Here is a 19,692-nt window from a genome sequence, read left to right on the forward strand (position 1 = left end):
TAAGAGATAGCTTTTTAGAGCAGTTTGTTACTGAGCCGACTGGGGATCAGCTATACTCGATTGGGTGTTATGTAATGAACTGGAGGTGATTAGAGAGCAGAAGGTAAAAGAACCCTTAGGAGGCAGTGATGATTGAGTTCAACTTGAAATTTGATGGAGAGAAAGTGAAATCCGATGTAGCAGTATTTCGGTGGAGTAAAGGAAATTGCAGTGGTAAGAGAGAGGAGTTGGCCAAAGTAAATTGGAAGGAGATGCTGGCAGGGATGACAGCAGAGCAGCAATGGTGTGAGTTTCTAGGGAAAAATGAGGAATGTGTGGGATAGATGTGTTCCAAAAATGGAAAAATACTCAAATGGCAAAATAGTATAACCGTGGCTGACAAGGGAAGTAAAAGCTAATTTAAAAGCAAAAGAGAGTGCATAAAACAATGCAAAAATTGATGGGAAGACAGAGGATTGGGAAGCTTTTAAAACCCACAGACAGCAACTGAAAGAATGATGAGGAAGGACAAATGAAATATGACAGCAAGCTAGCAAACAATATCAAAGTGAAGAGTAAAGACTTTTTCAAGTATATAAAAAAAGTAAAAGAGAGATAAGAGTGGATATAGGTCACCAGAAAATGAGGCCAGAGAAATAATAACGGGGGACAAGGAGATGGCAGATGAATTAAATAAGTGCTTTATAAATAAACAAGTCTTCACTGTGGAGGACACTAGCAGTGTACCAGATGTTGAAGGGTGTGAGGGAAGAGAAGTGAGTGCAGTTACTATTACAAGGGAGAAGGTGCTCAAAAAGCTGAAAGCCCCAAGGGTACATAAGTCACCCAGGCCAGGGTTCTGAAAGTGGTAGTGGTAGAGATTGTGGAGGCACTGGTAATGATTTTTAAAAAATCATTGGACTCTGGCATGCTGCCAGAGGACTGAAAAATTGCAAATGTCACTCCACTCTTTAAGAAAGGAGGAAGGCAGCAGAAAGGGAATTATAGACCATTTAGCCTGATCTCAATTGTTGGGAAGATGTTGGAGTCAATTGTGAAGGATGAGGTTATGGAGTACTTGGTGACACAGGACAAGATAGGACAAAGTCAGCATGGTTTTCTTAAGGGAAAATCTTGCCTGACAAACCTATTGGAATTCTTTGAGGAGATTACATGTACGTTACATGATAAAGGGGATGTAGTAGATGTTGTATATTTGGACTTACAGCAGGCCTTTGACAAGATGCCATACATGAGTCTACTTACCAAGTTAAGAGCCCATGCTATTACAGGAAAGTAATTGGCATGGTTAAGGGCATTGGCTGATTGGTTGCAGACAGCAAGTGGGAATACAAGGATTCTTTTCTGGACGGCTGCCAGTGACTAGTTGATGTTGGGACCACTTCTTTTTATGATGTATATCAATGATTTAGATGATGGAAAAGACGGCTTTGTTGCCAGGTTTGCAGATGGGTGGAGGGGCAGGTATGTTAAGGAAACAGGTAGGCTGCAGAAGGACTTAAGACAGATTTGGAGAATGGAGACTGGGGAAAAATTCTGAGAATCTACCTCATCTTATTTGAGGCATCTGTCAGTTGGGGCCGACCATGGATGTTGCGTCCTAACTGTCTAGGTACTCACGCCAGTACAATATGGAGAGCAAGCTGTTGCCCGTGTAGCAAGCTCTCCTTCTCCACACATCTGATGAACACAAAGGAATGGCAGAGACCGATACAGTTTGGCACCAGCAGTATTGCAGGAGTTGCCAGTCAGTGTTGAACTCAACGTAGGACTGCCTTAGGGACTCCAGCTGTGGATTTTTCCCTCAGGGTTTACTCCCAAAGCCTTCCCCGTGAGTGGGTATAACTGCAAGGTAGCAGAGGTTTGAGGCCAGAGTTTTCCCTTTCCAGAAGACCATAAGACACGGGAGCAGAATTAGGCCATTTGGCCCATTGAGTCTGCTCTGCCATTTAATCATGGCTGATCCTTTTTTCCCCTCCTCAGCCCCACTCCCCAGATTTCTCCCCATAACCTTTGATGTAATGTCCAATCAAGAATCCTTAAATATACCCAATGACTTGGCCTCCACAGTCGCCTGTGGTTACAAATTCCACAGATCACCTCACTCTAGTTAAAGAAATTCCTCTTCATCTCCTTTCTCAAGCTGTGCCCTCTGGTCCTAGACTTCCCCACCACAGGAGACATCCTTTCCCACATCCATTCTATCGAGGTCATTCACCATTTGATAGGTAAGACGGTAAGAGGCTCTTAGGTTGACAGCGGAACATAGAGGGTAGACCATGAGCACACAGAAGAGATTAGAATAATCAGACATCATTAATTTGATTGGCTTATCAGAACATTGGTCTGTTCCTGAGTTACATGGTTCACTGTTTACTTGTGATTTTGACTGTGGCACACACAACGTAAAGATCTATTAAAGCAACTTGCTAGAGTCCCGGGTCCTGAATGGATGCGGGTTGTGGTTCGGACTCTGTATTTCATGTTATCAAGTATTTCTGGTTTCTGGTCACTTTTTTTTTGTTGCTTTTTTGTACGATTTTGACTGGGCAGACTGGCTCTGCAGCCAGCAGATAACAAAGGATTTGGCTGAACTGAGCTGGACTGAATACGTGTGGACCCTGTTGATTACCTTGTGGTTCGGTGCTTTATACTTTGTATTTTTTTGCTTGTCTTTTTTTGCCCTTTGCATGAGTTTTTTTTCGCATTGGGGTTTGATCTTTTTCTTTAGACAGGCTCCATGGTGTTTCTTTGTTTTGTGGCTGTCTGTGGGGAAGACGAATCTCAGAGTTGTATACTACATACATACTTTGATAATAAATGTACTTTGAATCCTTTGAATCTTTTCTACTGTCGGCTATCAGTGACAAAGACAGGGAAGGGGATTTTGTGCAAGCCCTCCATCTGGGTCCCACATCAACTTCAGGTGGATATTTAGTTTCCTGTTCTTTCAAATCTTCTGTACTGATATCCAGGAGCAGCAGCATCCATCATCAGGTACCTCACCATCCAGGCCATGCTCTCTTCTTGCTGCTGCCACCAAGAAGGTGGTACAGGAGCCTCGGGACTCATACCACCAGGTTCAGGAACATCTCTTACCCCTCAAACATTAGGCTATTGAACCAGAGGAGATTCTTCACTCAACTTGAACTGTTCCCACAATCTATGGACTCAGTTTCAAGCATTCTTCATCTTACGTTCACAATATTTATTGTTTATTTATTGTTATTTTTTCTTCTGTATTTGCAGTTTGTTGTCTTTTTTACATTGGTATTTGTCCATCTTGTGTGCAGTCTTTCATTGATTCTAATGTGTTTCTTTGTATTTACTGTGAATGCTAAAAGAAAATGAATTTCAAAGTAGCATATGGTGAAATATATATGTACTTTGATAGTAAATTTACTTCTAACTTTGAGAAATTCCCCCATAAAACCCATCCTGAGAATATCAATGCTAAAAGTACTTTTACTACGGCTTTCTCAGAGCTATGGGCATCTCATGCTGAACCTTGCCATGTGCCAGTGACGAATAGATTACCAGCTCGGTGATCCCAAAGAAGAGGTCTCAGAGGACTTTGATTAAAATTCTTCTAATGTTCCTTTTCACATTTCAGGTAAGCTGCTAGTTGACTATTGGCAACGACGATTCACAGGGGAAAGATGTCAGGAGTTGGCTCCTACTTTGCTGACGATGAAGGATCATCCGAAGATAAAGTAAGCTCATGGACAGATGGGGGTCCATTTTCTCCACTTTACTAGGCCTAAAACCAAAGGATTAATGAGCAATTTTACTGCCCCATTCCCACTCAGTGAATGATCAGCAACACGCCCACTACACCTGTTGTGAATACCTTTTCCAGTTAAAGACCTCAAGCTATAGGAGCAGAATTAGGCCATTTAGCCCATTGAGTCTGCTCCACCAATTCAGCATGGCCGATCCATTTTCCGTCTCCTGCCTTCTCCCCATATCCCTTCATGCCCTGACCAATCAAGAATCTATCAATTTCTGCTTTAAATATACCCAATGACTTGCCCTCACGGTCGCCTGTAGCAACAAATTCCACAGATTCACCGCTTTCTGGCTAAAGAAATTCCTCTTCATCCCTGTTCTAAATGGACGTCCCTCTATTCTGAGTCTGCATCTTTTGGTCTTAGACTGTCCCACCATAGGAAACATCCTCTCCACATCTACTCAGTTGAGGCCTTTCAACATTTGAAAGGCTGAAATGAGGTCAACCTCTTATTCTTTTGAATTCCAGTGAGTAGAGGCCCAGAACCATCTAATGCTCCTCATAAGACAAGGCTTTCAATCCTGAAATCATTTTCGTGAACCTCTTTGAACCCTGTCCAATAACAGCACAACTTTAAGGAAACCGGAATAAGATATTAGGTCTCAAGTAACTAAGATTCAGGAAGAGCTAGAATCTTCAACAAAATTAAATTAATTCTTTTCTGGTAGTGTTCATTACCTTCCTGTACGGGGGCACAACTGCAAATTAGGCTACATATATAGTACTGTGCAAAGGGCTTAGGTACATATATACAGCAAGGGTGTCTGAGACTTTTGCACAGTACTGCAGTGATTTTATGTATTGCACTGTACTGCTGCAAAAAAAAAAAAAATTTCATGACATATGTGAGTGATGGTAAACCTGATTCTGATAAGGGTCTCGATTGTGGACTGAGAGTGGGAAGGGCGCAGGGATAGAGGAATCATGGTTGGGAAAAGGGGAAGGGAGAGGGGAGGGAGCAGGAGGCACCAGAGAGACATTCTGTAATGATCGATAAACCAATTCTTTGGAAGGGTTGGGTGTGTCTGCAGTTGCGCCACCCTCCTCCCTGCCCCTGGCACTCCTTCTCTGCCACCTGTCAACACCCTTACTGCGGCGCTCCACCCTCGCCATTCGCCAAAATATCATTCGCTCCTGCCAGATTTTTAAACTCGTTCTCTGCTCCACATTGAAAAATACAGTACTGTGCAAAAGCATTAGGCATCCGAGATGTGTGTGTATATATATATGTATGTACCCCAAGAGTTTGGTAATATCCTGGGTGAAGCAATTCACTTGATTAGCAACTCTGAGATGGAAATAATATTTGTGGTAGGAAATGCCTTGAAAACCACTGAGTGATGAGGCAGCAAAGGCCATTCTCAAAGAGACTATTTCTCCATGACACAGCTGATTACTAGCATCATAGTTAAAATTCACCCCACCAAAGTTTCTGTCAAGAGTATACTATGTTAGAATACATGCATCGTACACAATAATACACAGGCATAGTTTATTCTATGCTGAGAATGCAATAATACATGTTTATTTATTGACATTAGCATGGAACAGGCCCTTCCAGCCCTTTGAGCCACCCTGCCCAGCAATCCCCTAATCACGGGACAAATTACATTTTACCTACCAACCGGTACGCCTTTGGACTGTGGGAGGAAACCAGAGCACCCGGAGGAAACCCATGCGATCATGGGGAGAATGTACAAACTCCTTACAGACAGACAAACTGGAATTTGATAAGTTTGATAGGCTGGCACGGTAGTGTAGTGGTCAGCACAACGTTTTACAGTACCAGTGACCCAGGTTCAATTCCCATCACACGGTAGTGTAGTGGTCAGCACAACGCTTTACAGTACCAGCAACCCGGGTTCAATTCCCATCACACAGTAGTGTGGTGGTTAGCACAACGTTTTACAGTACCAGTGACCCGGGTTCAATTCCCATCACACGGTAATGTAGTGGTCAGCACAACGCTTTACAGTACCAGTGACCCAGGTTCAATTCCCATCACACAGTAATGTAGTGGTCAGCACAATGCTTTACTGTACCAGTGACCCAGGTTCAATTCCCATCGCACGGTAGTGTAGTGGTCAGCACAACGCTTTACAGTACCAGTGACCCGGGTTCAATTCCCATCACACGGTAGTGTAGTGGTCAGCACAACGTTTTACAGTACCAGTGACCCGGGTTCAATTCCCATCACACGGTAGTGTAGTGGTCAGCACAACGCTTTACAGTACCAGTGACCCGGGTTCAATTCCCATCACACGGTAGTGTAGTGGTCAGCACAACGTTTTACAGTACCAGTGACCCGGGTTCAATTCCCATCACACGGTAGTGTAGTGGTCAGCACAATGCTTTACTGTACCAGTGGACTGGTTTCAATTCCTGCCATGTCTGTAACCGTGTGGGTTTCCTCTGGGTACCCCAGTTTCCCCCCACAGCCCAAAGACGTACCAGTTGGTAGGTGAGTTGGTCATTGTAAATTGTTTGTGATTCAACTGGGCAGTGTGGCTCGAAGGGCCAGAACAGCCTGAACTGTGCTATATCTCAATCAATCAATCAATAAATAAATGCACTGATAAATAAATAGACAGACAGATAAATAAGCAAACTTATAAATAAATAAATACATGAATGAATGAATGAATGCTGCTGCTGATAATCCAACCGTGGTAATTGGATGATTAGATTGGATTAGATTATGAGGACACACAGTCCTCTTTTATTGTCATTTAGTAATGCATGCATTAAGAGTAATTCGAAAATGAATCTGATGATATGGAAACTCGAGTACGAATCCCATTGTGGCAGCAGAATAATCTGATTAAAAATCCATCATTAATAACATTGAATGCTGAACGACTGGATTTCACCGATGTCCTCTTGCGATGCCCTTATCTGGTGATGGATTATTTGTGACTTCAGATCCACAACTATGTGAATGCCATCCGAATTAGACACACAAGTATCCCATCATACACTAGTTTTAACCATTTCTTCCACAAGTCCCTCCTTGTTGATCTTTCTGATCAATGCTTAAAGATTTGTATTCCCTTCTTTCAGAAAAGGGGGCACATAACCCACTGGGTTTTAAACATTCCTCTTCATCGTAACTATCCTCCTCTTCCCCCTCTCCCGTGATGTGCGATTGCACATGGAATAATGCTACTGTCTCCCCTGCGACTCTGGAGGGGCACAGACGCAGCAAATGCATACATTGAACTACCACTGCTAAGCAGATCAGGGCAATGAGCCTGTAAAAGAGGGGCTGTAACCAGGAAAATATTCCTTCTCCTAACACTGATTTAACACACCTAAAGAGATCCCAACCTTTTGGAGGGGCTTGAGAGTTCAGTCTATCTATTTCATCTCGTAGCTGTATCATATGTTCCAACATATGGTCATATTTTCTGAAGCATCGGGTATGTAGGTGCAACATTCTTTCCCTACTAACGCACAGACCTCTCCTTCCCTGGCTAATACATAGTCTAGGGCCATTCTGTTCTGTAAGGTCACCAGTCGAAAATTTTGCATTTCCTAGTTCAAAATGGCGAATCCCTCTATACTCTCATTGGCCAACTGCTCTAGTTCTAAACTTATATTGTCTATTGTTGGACATTATTTACTGCACTTCACCAGGCAATAATCATCCCAAAATCTTATTCCCTGCAGAAATCCGAAGACCCCATCTAGTTCATGAGTGTAGGTGGTCCACATGAGAAACTTTGAGTGCCAGGACTATAGTTGTAACAGAGGTAGACAATTTTCCCCAAATAGCAGCAACCAGCTCATTGCGGAGGGAGCCACGGATACACCCTAGACCCACAAATCTAGCGTACCGCGGGCACCCCATATATCCCCATTGCCGTCCATATCCTATAGAGGTGGTGAACAGTAACATTGATCACATTGTCAGGTTGATTGGGCCACTGCACTAGGGGTGCGAAAGAAAATCCTAACCAGTTCTTCTTAGACCTTGGTCCTGAACACAGACGGTAGCCGGGGCTACATGGGTTTTTATATTCACCTCCGTTGGCACAGCGGTAGTGTTGGAGCTATTACCTAAGGCTTGGGGACCACAGGGGAAGCACAGTGCTGTAAAATTAGTGTTGGTGTTTCCCCATAATTTAAGATTATTCAAGACCAGATACTTTACAGAGTCGAGACAATTTCGAGCAGACTCACTGCCTGAAATAGTATAGGCCTGTAATCCTACCAATATACATAGTGAGGATTCTCTTCCAACCGGCAGGGGTTTAAGATATACAGGACTCTACGCGAAATGGGGAACTACCATACAAATATAACAGTTTGTTAAATTTGCGCAGTAGGCCATATAATTAGCAGACTGCCACCATATATTGTGTAAATGTGGGTGACCCTGTCCTTCCTTCACATGCTCAAAACTTCTCCACTTTCATATTTCTCTGGCGCTGTTAGGCACTTAATCAATCCTACCCCCAATATGTTTCTACTTCCTTGATGTTAGTCCTCTACAGAGTATATATTTTGTTAATTATCACAGTGACTAAATGCATATAGCACGATCTACACGTTAGATTAGATTTTTAAAAATTTTAATCTCTGAATAACACTTGGTTCTTAGTTCTCAGCGCCGTTCCTCTCTCCTGGGGAAGGTGTCACTTTTTCAGCGTTTATTTTGTCCTCGTCTTGGTGCAACTTGCACCTGGTGGCATGTATCCAGTCAGGTTTCTCCTTCACCTTAACGTCAGCAGCACTAGGTAGGGGCCTTTCCACCCAGGAGAGCAAGAATCTTTATCCATTGATCTCACATATATTCTATCTCCCAGCTTAACAGATGTATGTTACCTTCAGTTAAAGCTACCTGGGCTTGCCGGACTCTCAGATAATTTTCCTGCCTCCTGGCACAGTGCTTATGCGTATTTCATTGTCTTCTCATCATTCCATATTAGCACTACCTTTTCTGGAGTCATGGGAGGCTGAGTTCCTGTTGTCATAGGCTGCCTCATCAAAATTTCATGAGGTGTAAATCCTGTATTTCTATTCTTCTGATTTCCCAGAGTGTACATTAGTCCGCTTCTGAGGCCGCTTCGCTGATAAACTTTTGTCAAAGCCACTTTTATCTCTTTCTACCAGACCTGAGGACTGGGGCAGATGGGGGATATGGAGTTTCCCCTGGAACCCCAAGGCCTCCTTCAGTACCTGTAATAATTTATTTATCCCTATGGGAATTCCAGACCTAGGTATAATTTGTTCCATCAACATGTTCACCACAGTTCTTGCATCATCTCTCCTGGATGGATAGGCCTCCGCCCATCTGAAAAACATGTCTACTATTACCAATATATACCGGAACCCTTTCAGCAGGCATATGTCAATCTGCAGGTTTTCAAAAGGCATTTCTGGTAGGGCAGGTGATCAAATCTAGCGGGCATCTTTCATCTATTGTTTTGCTGGACTACTAAACAAGTCCGTGCTACCTTCTCGATAGTTACTGTTATCCCTGGGGCATATCATTGTTGAGTAATGACATGCTGCATCCCTCCTTTGCCAATGTGACCCTGGCCATGTGCAGGCGAGCCAGGGTCAAAAGTAAACTACGGGGGCAACAACTCAACCATCTGGGTGATGCCATAGCCCGGTATCCTGGTAGCGTCCGGATTTTCTCCAGGTACATTTCTGTTGCTGTGAAGCAAGATTCTGGGCTTCCTGCAACTGCTGGACATCAATACGCACCCGATCATAATGAAGGTGTCTGTTAAAAGCTTATCCTCCACCTGCACAGACGCTGGTGTGGAGACAGGCTCTGTCATGGAAATACCGTCTATTCCAATGGTTTCAATGGTTGTACTACTGGCGGGGATGCCCGCGGTGGTAGGGTGTATGTGTACAGAGGACATAGTGACACTGGTATCAATCAGATCATCTGTTCTCTGTTCTTACACTGGTCATAGATTCTTTCATATTTTTGGACAGTCTGATTTCTGTCGCCTATACCACTTTTTCTCCGCGGCACCCCTAGGCTGACGGGTTAGGGAGCTAAAAGGCAAAGATGCTGTCCCTGTCATTGGAGCTGGCAACCCTCTGAGCATCAGGGCATGGTCTGAAAATCAACTCATCCCTTGGGGAATAGCTTTCCTGCTACGTTTCGAATAATTCACTGATTTACAATCTCTGGCCCAGTGACAGCTTCCATTATAGCTTCCCTTCCCCTACTTTTCAGCCAGTGGTCCAGAATCTGTTTTTTTGGTTCAGAGCAAGAGGGCTGCGAGTGAAAGGCTGATTTTTTGGAGCAAATGGAGTTTTTTTACTACTTGGGGTAAAAGAGAGTTGAGACTGCGCAGGCGCGTGACATCAGCCAGTAGAGCGCGAAAGGTTTAAAAAGAAGACCACCATATCCAGTGGGCAGCATTCGGAGCGGGCAGTGGAGTAATCGGACTTTGGCTCAACGGGCTTAGGCAGTAACAGGACGAGGTGGGGTAGGTTTACCTGTGTTACTTGTGGAAAGGAGGAAATGTATGTGTGAGGCCAGTTTTCTGTGCTCCGTGTCAGATGTGGGAGGGCCTGGAGTCTCCCAGCCTCCCAGATGGCCATATCTGCACCAGGTGTGTCAAGCTGTAGCTGCTGAGGGACTGAGTTAGGGAACTGATGTGGCTCGATGACCTTCGCCTGGTCAGGGAGAGCGAGGAGATGATTAGAAAGGAGTTATAGGCAGGTGGTCACACCGGGGCCATGGGAGACAGACAAGTGGGTCACAGTCAGGAGGGGGAAGGGGAAGAGTCAGGTACTAGAGAGTACCCCTGTGGCTGTACCCCTTGACAATAAGTACTCCTGTTTGAGTACTGTTGGGGGGGACAGCCTACCTGGGGGAAGCAACAGTGGCCCTGTGGTTCAGAAGGGTAGGGAAAGGAAGAGGATGGCAGCATTGATAGGGGACTCTATAGTTAAGGGGTCAGACAGGCGATTCTGTGGATGCAGGAAAGAAACTCGGATGGTACGTAGTTTGCCTTCCAGGTGCAGGGTCCGGGATGTTTCAGATTGTGTCCAAGATATCCTGCAGCGGGAGGGAGAACAGCCAGAGGTCGTGGTATATATTGGTACCAATGACATAGGTTGGAAAGGGGAAGAGGTCCTGAAAACAGACTACAGAGAGCTAGGAAGGAAGTTGAGAAGCAGGACCACAGAGGTAGTAATCTCAGGATTACTGCCTGTGCCACACGGCAGTGAGAATAGGAATAGAATGAGGTGGAGAATAAATGCGTGGCTGAGGGATTGGAGCAGGGGGCAGGGATTCAGATTTCTGAATCATTCAGACCTCTTCTGGAGCAGGTGTGACTTGTACAAAAAGGACAGGTTACACTTGAATCCCAGGGGTACCAATATCCTGGCGGGGAGGTTTGCTTAGGCTACTGGGGAGAGTTTAAACTAGAATTGTTGGGGGGTGGGAACCGAACTGAAGAGACTGGGGAAGAGGAGGTTGGCTCACAAATAGAGAAAGCTTGTAGACAGTGCAAGAGGGAGGACAGGCAGGTTGATAGAGAAGGGACGCACTCAGACTGAAGGAGTGTTGTGAACAAAGTGGATGAGCTTAGAGCGTGGTGGCCATTACAGAGACTTGGATGGCTTAGGGACAGGAATGGCTACTTCAAGTGCCCAGTTTTAGATGTTGCAGAAAGGACAGAGAAGGAGGCAAAAGAGGTGGGGGCATGGCACTGTTGATTAGGGATAATGTCATGGCTGCAGAAAAGGTGGACACCATGGAGGGATTGTCTACGGAGTCTCTGTGGGTGGAAGTTAGGAACAGGAAGGGGTCAATAACTTTACTGGGTGTTTTTTATAGGCCACCCAATAGTAACAGGGATATAGAGGAGCAGATAGGGAAACAGATCCTGGAAAGGTGTAATAATAACAGAGTTGTCATGATGGGAGATTTTAATTTCCCAAATATCGATTGGCATCTCCCTAGAGTAAGGGGATTAGATGGGGTGGAGTTTGTTAGGTGTGTTCAGGAAGGTTTCTTGACACAATATGTAGATAAGCCTACAAGAGGAGAGACTGTACTTGATTTGGTATTGGGAAATGAACCTGGTCAGGTGTCAGATCTCTCAGTGGGAGAGCATTTTGGAGATAGTGATAATAATTCTATCTCCATTACAATAGCATTGGAGAGAGATAGGAACAGACAAGTTAGAAAAATGTTTAATTGGAGTATGGGGAATTATGAGGCCATCAGGCAGGAACTTGGAAGCTTAAATTGGGAACAGACGTTCTCAGGGAAAGGTACGGAAGAAATGTGGCAAATGTTCAGGGGATACTTGTGTGGAGTTCTGCATAGGTATGTTTCAATGAGACAGAGAAGTTATGGTAGGGTACAAGAACCGTGGTGTACAAAGGCTGTAATAAATCTAGTCAAGAAGAAAAGAAAAGCTTACAAAAGGTTCAGAGAGCTAGGTAATGTTGGAGATTGAGAAGATCTAGAAGTGTTGGCGCATGGCCAAGTGGTTAAGGTGTTCGTCTAGTGATCTGAAGGTCACTAGTTTGAGTCTTGGCTGAGGCAGCGTGTTGTGTCCTTGAGCATGGCACTTAACCACACATTGCTCTGCGATGGCACCGATGCCAAGCTGTATGGGTCCTAATACCTTTCCCTTGGACAACACCGATGGTGTGGAGAGGGGAGACTTGCAGCATGGCCAACTGTCGGTCTTCCATACAACCTTGCCCAGGCCTGCGCCCTGGAAACCTTCCAAGTCACAAATCCATGGTCTCATGAGACTAACGGATGCCAAAAAAAAAAGATTATAAGGCTAATAGGAAGGATCTTAAGAAGGAAATTAGGAGAGCTGGAAGGGGCCATGAGAAAGCATTGGTGGGCAGGATTAAGGAAAACCCCAAGGCATTCTACAGGTGTGTGAAGAGCAAGAGGATAAGACATGAAAGAATAGGACCTATCAAGTGTGACAGTGGGAAAATGTGTATGGAACCGGAGGAAATAGCAGAGGTACTTAATGAATACTTTACTTCAGTATTCACTATGGAAATCGTAGTGATAATTGTAGTGATAATTTGCAGCAGACTGAAAAGCTTGAGCACGTAGATATTAAGAAAGAGGATGTGTTGGAGCTTTAGGAAAGCATCAAGTTGGATAAGTCGCCAGGACTGAATGAGCTGTACCCCAGGCTACTGTGGGAGGCAAGGGAGGAGATTGCTGAGCCTCCAGCAATGATTTTTGCATCATCAATGCGGACGAGAGAGGTTCCGGAGGATTGGAGGGTTGTGGATGTTGTTCCTTTATTCAAGAAAGAGATAGCCCAGGAAATTATAGACGAGTGAGTCTTACCTCAGTGGTTGTTAAGTTGATGGAGGAGATCATGAGAGGCAGAATTTATGAACATTTGGAGAAGTATAATATGATTAAGAGCAGTCAGCATGGCTTTGTCAAGGGCAGGTCGTGCCTTACAAGCCTGATTGAATTTTTTGAGGATGTAACAAAACACATTGATGAAGGAAGAGCAGTAGATGTAGTGTATATGGATTTCAGCAAGGCATTTGATAAGGTACCCCATGCAAGGCTTATTGAGAAAGTAAAGAGGCATGGGATCCAAGGGGACATTGCTTTGAGGATCCAGAACTGGCTTGCCCACAGAAGAAAAAGTGTGGTTGTAGATGGGTCATATTCTGCAGGCAGGTCAGTCACCAGTGGAGTGCCTTAGGGATCTCTTCTGGGACCCTTACTCTTCGTGATTTAAATGACCTGGATGAGGAAGTGGAGGGATGGGTTAGTAGGTTTTGCTGATGACACAAAAGTTGGAGGTGTTATGGATAGTGTGGAGGGCTGTCAGAGGTTACAGTGGGACATGGATAGGATGCAAAACAGGGCTGCGAAATGGCAGATGGAGTTCAACCCAGATAAGTGTGAAGTGGTTCATTTTGGTAGGTCAAATATGATGGCAGAATATAGTATTAATGGTAAGACTCTTGGCAGTGTGGAGGATCAGAGGGATCTTGGGGTCAGAGTCCATAGGACACTCAAAGCAGCTGTGCAGGTTGACTCTGTGGTTAAGAAGGCAAATGGTGTATTGGCCTTCATCAATCGTGGAATTGAATTTAGGAGCCAAGAGGTAATATTGCAGCTATATAGGACCCTGGTCAGACCATACTTGGAGTACTGTGCTCAGTTCTGGTTGCCACACTACAGGAAGGATGTGAAAGCCATAGAAAGGGTGCAGAGGAGATTTACAAAGATGTTTCTTGGATTGGGGAGCATGCCTTATAAGAATAGGTTGAGTGAACTCTGCCATTTCTCCTTGAAGTGACGGAGGATGAGAGGTGACCTGATAGAGGTGTGTAAGATGATGAGAGGCATTGATCGTGTGGATAGTCAGAGGCTTTTTCCGGGGCTGAAATGGTTGCCACAGGAGGACACAATTTAAGGTGCTGGTGAGTAGGTACAGAGGAGATGTCAGGGGTAAGTTTTTTTACTCAGAGAGTGATGAGTGCGTGGAATGGGCTGCCGGCAATGGTGGTGGAGGTGGATATGATAGGGTCTTTTAAGAGACTTTTAGATAGGTACATGGAGCTTATTAAAATAGAGGGCTATAGGTAAAGCCTAGTAATTTCTAAGGTAGGGACATGTTCGGCCAACTCTGTGGGCCAAAGGGCCTGTATTGTGCTGTAGGTTTTCTATCTTTCTATGTTTCTAAACTCATTTCCATATGCACATTTTAATAGCATTTGCACATCCCGGGCAAGGGCGAATAGATATTACGCATCTGCACAAGCCACTTATGGAGTGCACTGGGCTTCTTTAATGGGTCCGGGGCCTCTGCTACCATAGCTCTTGCCTCACTGATTCAACACGAGAACATCGCCTATTACTATGAGCGGAGCCTGCAATGCCTCTATTCCCAGTTCCTCTTCTCCTGTCTTTTTTTTAATGTCTGCTTTCTCGGTGCTAGTACTGCTAACACCCCCTCCAGCTTCCTCAGATTCTATTCCTCTTTCCTGAGCCCCTTCTCCCCTTACAGTGATGTCTGCTCCCCTGGGGGTGTCAGGTGCCTGAAATTCTGGCGTAAGGAGGCTGTATGGAGGGGGTGCTGGCAGCTGTCATCATTATTAAATAGTCTATTTCACTATTAGGTACCAATGAGGCACTGGCCAGTACAGGGAGTTGGGGATGAAGTCCCGTGGCAGGTTTCATTTCAGCCCCAGCCTTCTCTGTTTCAGGCTGCTTAATCTCCTTTCTTTGGAGGTTGGTGTCTTTTAGCCATCTCCTTCCGTCGTTTAAAACATCTTAACATGTAATCAGCATCCCAATTTGGGTCACCATCCCCATTTCAGGTGGCATCCTCCCAGTGTTGGATTAGTCTCAAATTAAAACTTCCCCCATACAGCCAATCCCCATGTGACCACTCATACAAATCACTACTGAATGTTACCGCATAACGATCACCTCCGGTCTCTCTGATTACCATATCTGCCGGGGAACTGGGGCGGGATGTGGTCTCCTATTTGCTGGCGGTGCCGTTTTAGCTTTTTAATCTTTTTGGCGGCCTTTTTTCCCATCTGCAGTTGAGTGTTCAAAGCCTTCCTCTTACCTCTGGACCTCTGGTTTGTTGGCAGGATCAGCACTAGCTGATCGACTGCTGGCACTTCCCAGTTTTCCTGTTTCAGAATTTAATTTCAGTTAAGACAGCACAAAGTTCTCTTATACGCAATAAAGCGCTCACTGAATCTCCATCTACGAACCTCAAAGTCTCATCCTACCTTTTCCCCATAGCTATTCTTTTCGTAGACTTAGCTTGTTTTTCTTCTCGGGTCTCCTTCCAGCCCCAGCCATGCAGGTGTCTTGGCTTACTCCGGTTCACCGGCCGGGTGCTAGGCTACCTTCCCTTTTCCCAGTCCTCCCTGGACGCTACCTCCTTTCAGCAAGGGAGGTCCCTTCATTTAATCCTAATTCCACCCCACCCTTTTGGCTAGGGCAGTCCCCTATTTAACTCAGCCCTCTTATGATCTTGCTTAATGGAGATCCCATCCTCGTTGCCAGATTCTGTCGTGGAAAAACTAAGAACACCAGAGCAACTTCGAGTTTCATTTTAAGAGTTTAACATGATATTATTGAGAGCCTGCAGCAGTCTCCACTGCCACCACAGCTCTGATTTTTAGGTTATACAGAGCTCAAATTTATACAGCAAGACAAACAACTTGACATAACTTTGATTAGCACCCCACGGTCAGAACATGATCAGTCATTGAAGATATGTCAATTGGCTCTCAGCGCGAGTCTAACAGTTCTCTTTGTTCCCTGTTATCAAGACTAACAACTTACTTCCAGACGCATCCTCCCTCCTGGTCCCAGGGGCCTCAATAGTGTTAAATCCAACTGTTCCAGGATGGTCAAGTATCTCATCGTGCACTAGTTTTAACCATTTCTACCACACCAATTAAATAAATAACACAAAAAACATCATACTTCTTTATTTATTTATTGAGAAAAATTATCCAATATTACATGTATTTGTTGGGAAGAGTATATGATCTTCTGGGGTAACGCCTATTTACAAAAGCTATTTAGAGTGAGATGTTCCAATCAATGAGATGAGATTGAAGGTGAGGGTTACTGACAGAGCCTGATCTTCTCAAGAAAGATCTGTTTATATGCACCATGCCTCTATCAAAACAACTTTCAAAGGACCTTAAAGAAGAATTGTAGAAATGCATGAAGCTGGAAAAGGCTACAAAATTCATCAGTCCTCAGTAAGGGAAATTGTCTACCAATGGAGGAAACTCAGGATGGGATCCTGCAAAGATCACACCAACCGCACCACGTCGTTGAAAGGTAAAAGGTAATCCAAGGGTAACAGCAAGAAACCTGCAGAGGTCTCTAGAACGTGCTAAAGTCTCTGTTCATGTGTCCACTATAAGAAAACCACTGAGCAAGAATGCTGTTCATGGAAGGACACCACAGAGGAAACCACTGCTTTCCAAAAAAGTATTGCTGCAAATCTCAAATTTAAAAAAAAGGCCACCTGGATGTTCTACAATGCTTCTGGGACAAGGTTCTGTGGACAGATGAGACAAAAGTTGAACTTTTTGGCAGAAATACGCATTGCTATGTTTGGAGGAAAAAGGCCACTGCACACTAACACCAAAATCTCATTCCAGCTGTGATGCATGGTGGAAGAAGCATCATGGTTTGGGGCTGCTTTGCAGCATCTGGGCCTGGACAGCTTGCAATCATTGAGGGAGCAATGAATTCAAAATCGTGTCAAAACATTTTACGGGAGAATGTCAGGTAGCAGTCCATCACCTGAAGCTTAATAGAGGTTGGATATTGCAACAAGACAATGATCCGAAAGACAACAGCAAAAAGAAAAAAAATCATGTTTTGGAATGGCCACATCAAAGTCCTGATCTTAATCCTGGTAGGATGCTGGTGGAAGGCAGCAGGCCAGGCAGCATCCATAGGGAGAAGCACAGTCAACGTTTCAGGCTGAGACCCTTCGTCAGGACTAACTGAAAGTGGGAGGGGGAGGGGGAGATCTGAAATGATAGGGGAAGACAGGAGGGGGGGGCATAGAGCTAAGAGCTGGAAAGTTGATTGGCAAAAGGGATACAAGGCTAGAGAAGGGAGAGGATCATGGGACGGGAGGCCTAGGGAGAAAGAAAGGGGGAGGGGAGCGCCAGAGGAAGATGGAGAGCAGGCAAGGAGTAATTGTGAGAGGGACAGAGAGAGAAAAAAGAGAGAGAGAGAGGAAAAATGGGGAAAAAATAAATAAACAAACAAATAAATAAATAAGGGATGGGGTGAGAATGGAAGGAGGGGTATTAACGGAAGTTAGAGAGGTCAATGTTCATGCCATCAGGTTGGAGGCTACTCAGACGGAATATATGGTGTTGTTCCTCCAACCTGAGTGTGGCTTCATCTTGACAGTAGAGGAGGCCATGGATAGACATATCAGAATGGGAATGGGACGTGGAATTAAAATGTGTGGCCGCTGGGAGATCCTGCTTTCCCTGGCAGACAGAGTGTAGGTGTTCAGCAAAATGGTCTCCCAGTCTACGTCGGGTCCCACCAATATATAGAAGGCCACACTGGGAGCACCGGACACAGTATATCATACCAGCCGACTCACAGGTGAGGTGTCACCTCACCTGGAAGGCCTGTCTGGGGCCCTGAATGGTGGTGAGGGTGGAAGTGTAAGGGCATGTGTAGCACTTGTTCCGCTTACAAGGATAAGTGCTGGGAGGGAGATCGGCGGGAAGGGTAAGGACCTGAGGCAAGCAGCTCATGCAAGGAAGCCCACCAATACCCCAGAGTTGAAGCAGTTTTGTAAGGAGCAATGGCCTAAAATTCCTCCAAACCGATGTACAGAACTGATCAACAGTTACTGGAAATGTTTGGCTGAAGTGATTGCAGTGCAAGGGGGTCACCCCAGTTACTGAAAGCAAAGTTTCATGTACTTTTTCCAATAAATACATGTAATACTGGATCATTTTTCTCAATAAATAAATGAACAAGTATAATGTTTTTTCTGTTATTTATTTAATTGGGTTTTCCTTATCTAGTTTTAGGACTTACATGAAGTTCTGATCACATTTCAGGTTATTTACGCAGAAATTTTAAAAGATCTACAGGGTTCACAAACTTTCTAGTTCCACTGTGTGTGTGTGTGTGTGTGTGTGTGTGTGTGTGTGTGTGTCTAACTATCTATCTACATATATATATATACAGTTGAAGTCAGAAGTTTACATACACCTTAGCCAAATACATTTAAACTCAGTTTTTCACAATTCCTGATATTTAATCCAAGAAAACATTCCCTGTCTTAGGTCAGTTAGGATCACAACTTTATTTTAAGATGCCTGAAGGTACCACGTTTATCTGTACAATTTCCAAATGCCTGAAGGTACCACGTTTATCTGTACAAACAATAGTATGCAAGTTTAAACACCATGGGACCATACAGCCATCATACCGCTCAGGAAGGAGGCGTATTCTGTCTCCTAGAGATGAACGTACTTTGGCGCGAAAAGTGCAAATCAATCCCAGAACAACAGCAAAGGACCTTGCTGGAGAAAACATGTAGACAAGTGTCTATATCCGTAGTAAAATGAGTTCTATATTGACATAACCTGAAAGGCTGCTCAGCAAGGAAGAAGACGCTGCTCCAAAACCACCATAAAAAAGCCAGACTACAGTTTGCAAGTGCACATGGGGACAAAGATCTTACTTTTCGGAGAAATGTTCTCTGGTCTGATGAAACAAAAGTTGAACTGCTTGGCCATAATGTTTGGAGGAAAAAGGGTGAGGCTTGCAAGCCGAAGAACACCATCCCAACCGTGAAGCATGGGGGTGGCAGCATCATGTTGTGGGGGTGCTTTGTTGCAGGAGGGACTTTTTTTTAAGGGATCCGTTAGTCTTGTGAGACCATGGATCTGCGCCTGGAAAGTCTTCAGTCTCCAGGGCACAGGCCTGGGCAAGGTTGTATGGAAGACCAGCAGTTGCCTATGCTGCAACTCTTCCCTCTCCACGACACCAATGTTGTCCAAGGGAAGGGCATTAGGACCCATACAGCTTGGCACCAGTGTCGTCACAGAGCAATGTGTGATTAAATGCCTTGCTCAAGGACACAACACGTTCCCTCGGCTGGGGCTCAAACTCACAACCTTCAGGTAGCTACTTGGCCACGTGCCCACACAAGGAGGGACTGGTGTACTTCAAAAATAGATGGCATCATGAGGAAAGAAAATTATGTGGATATATTGAAGCAAGATCTTGACATCAGCCAGGAAGTTAAAGCTCGGTCGCAAATGGGTCTTCCAAATGGACAATGACCCCAAGCATACCTCCAAAGTTGTGGCAAAATTGCTTAAGGACAACAAAGTCAAGGTATTGGAGTGGCCATCACACAGCCCTGACCTGA

General features: G+C 44.7%; 1 protein-coding gene across 3 annotated transcripts in view; it reads left to right on the forward strand.

Annotated features, from left to right (window-relative positions):
• The window catches only part of LOC140186248 (uncharacterized), a 76,832-nt gene that overhangs the window by 37,446 nt on the left and 19,694 nt on the right, over positions 1 to 19,692 (forward strand). For all 3 annotated transcript variants that reach the window (XM_072240282.1, XM_072240281.1, XM_072240283.1), the window contains one exon: positions 3,614 to 3,713. In XM_072240282.1, coding sequence (XP_072096383.1) covers positions 3,660 to 3,713 — 54 coding nt within the window. In that variant the 5' untranslated portion in view covers positions 3,614 to 3,659. The remainder of the gene's footprint in view (positions 1 to 3,613; positions 3,714 to 19,692) is intronic.

This window comes from Mobula birostris, chromosome 22, assembly GCF_030028105.1.
Source record: "Mobula birostris isolate sMobBir1 chromosome 22, sMobBir1.hap1, whole genome shotgun sequence".
Taxonomy (NCBI): domain Eukaryota; kingdom Metazoa; phylum Chordata; class Chondrichthyes; order Myliobatiformes; family Myliobatidae; genus Mobula; species Mobula birostris.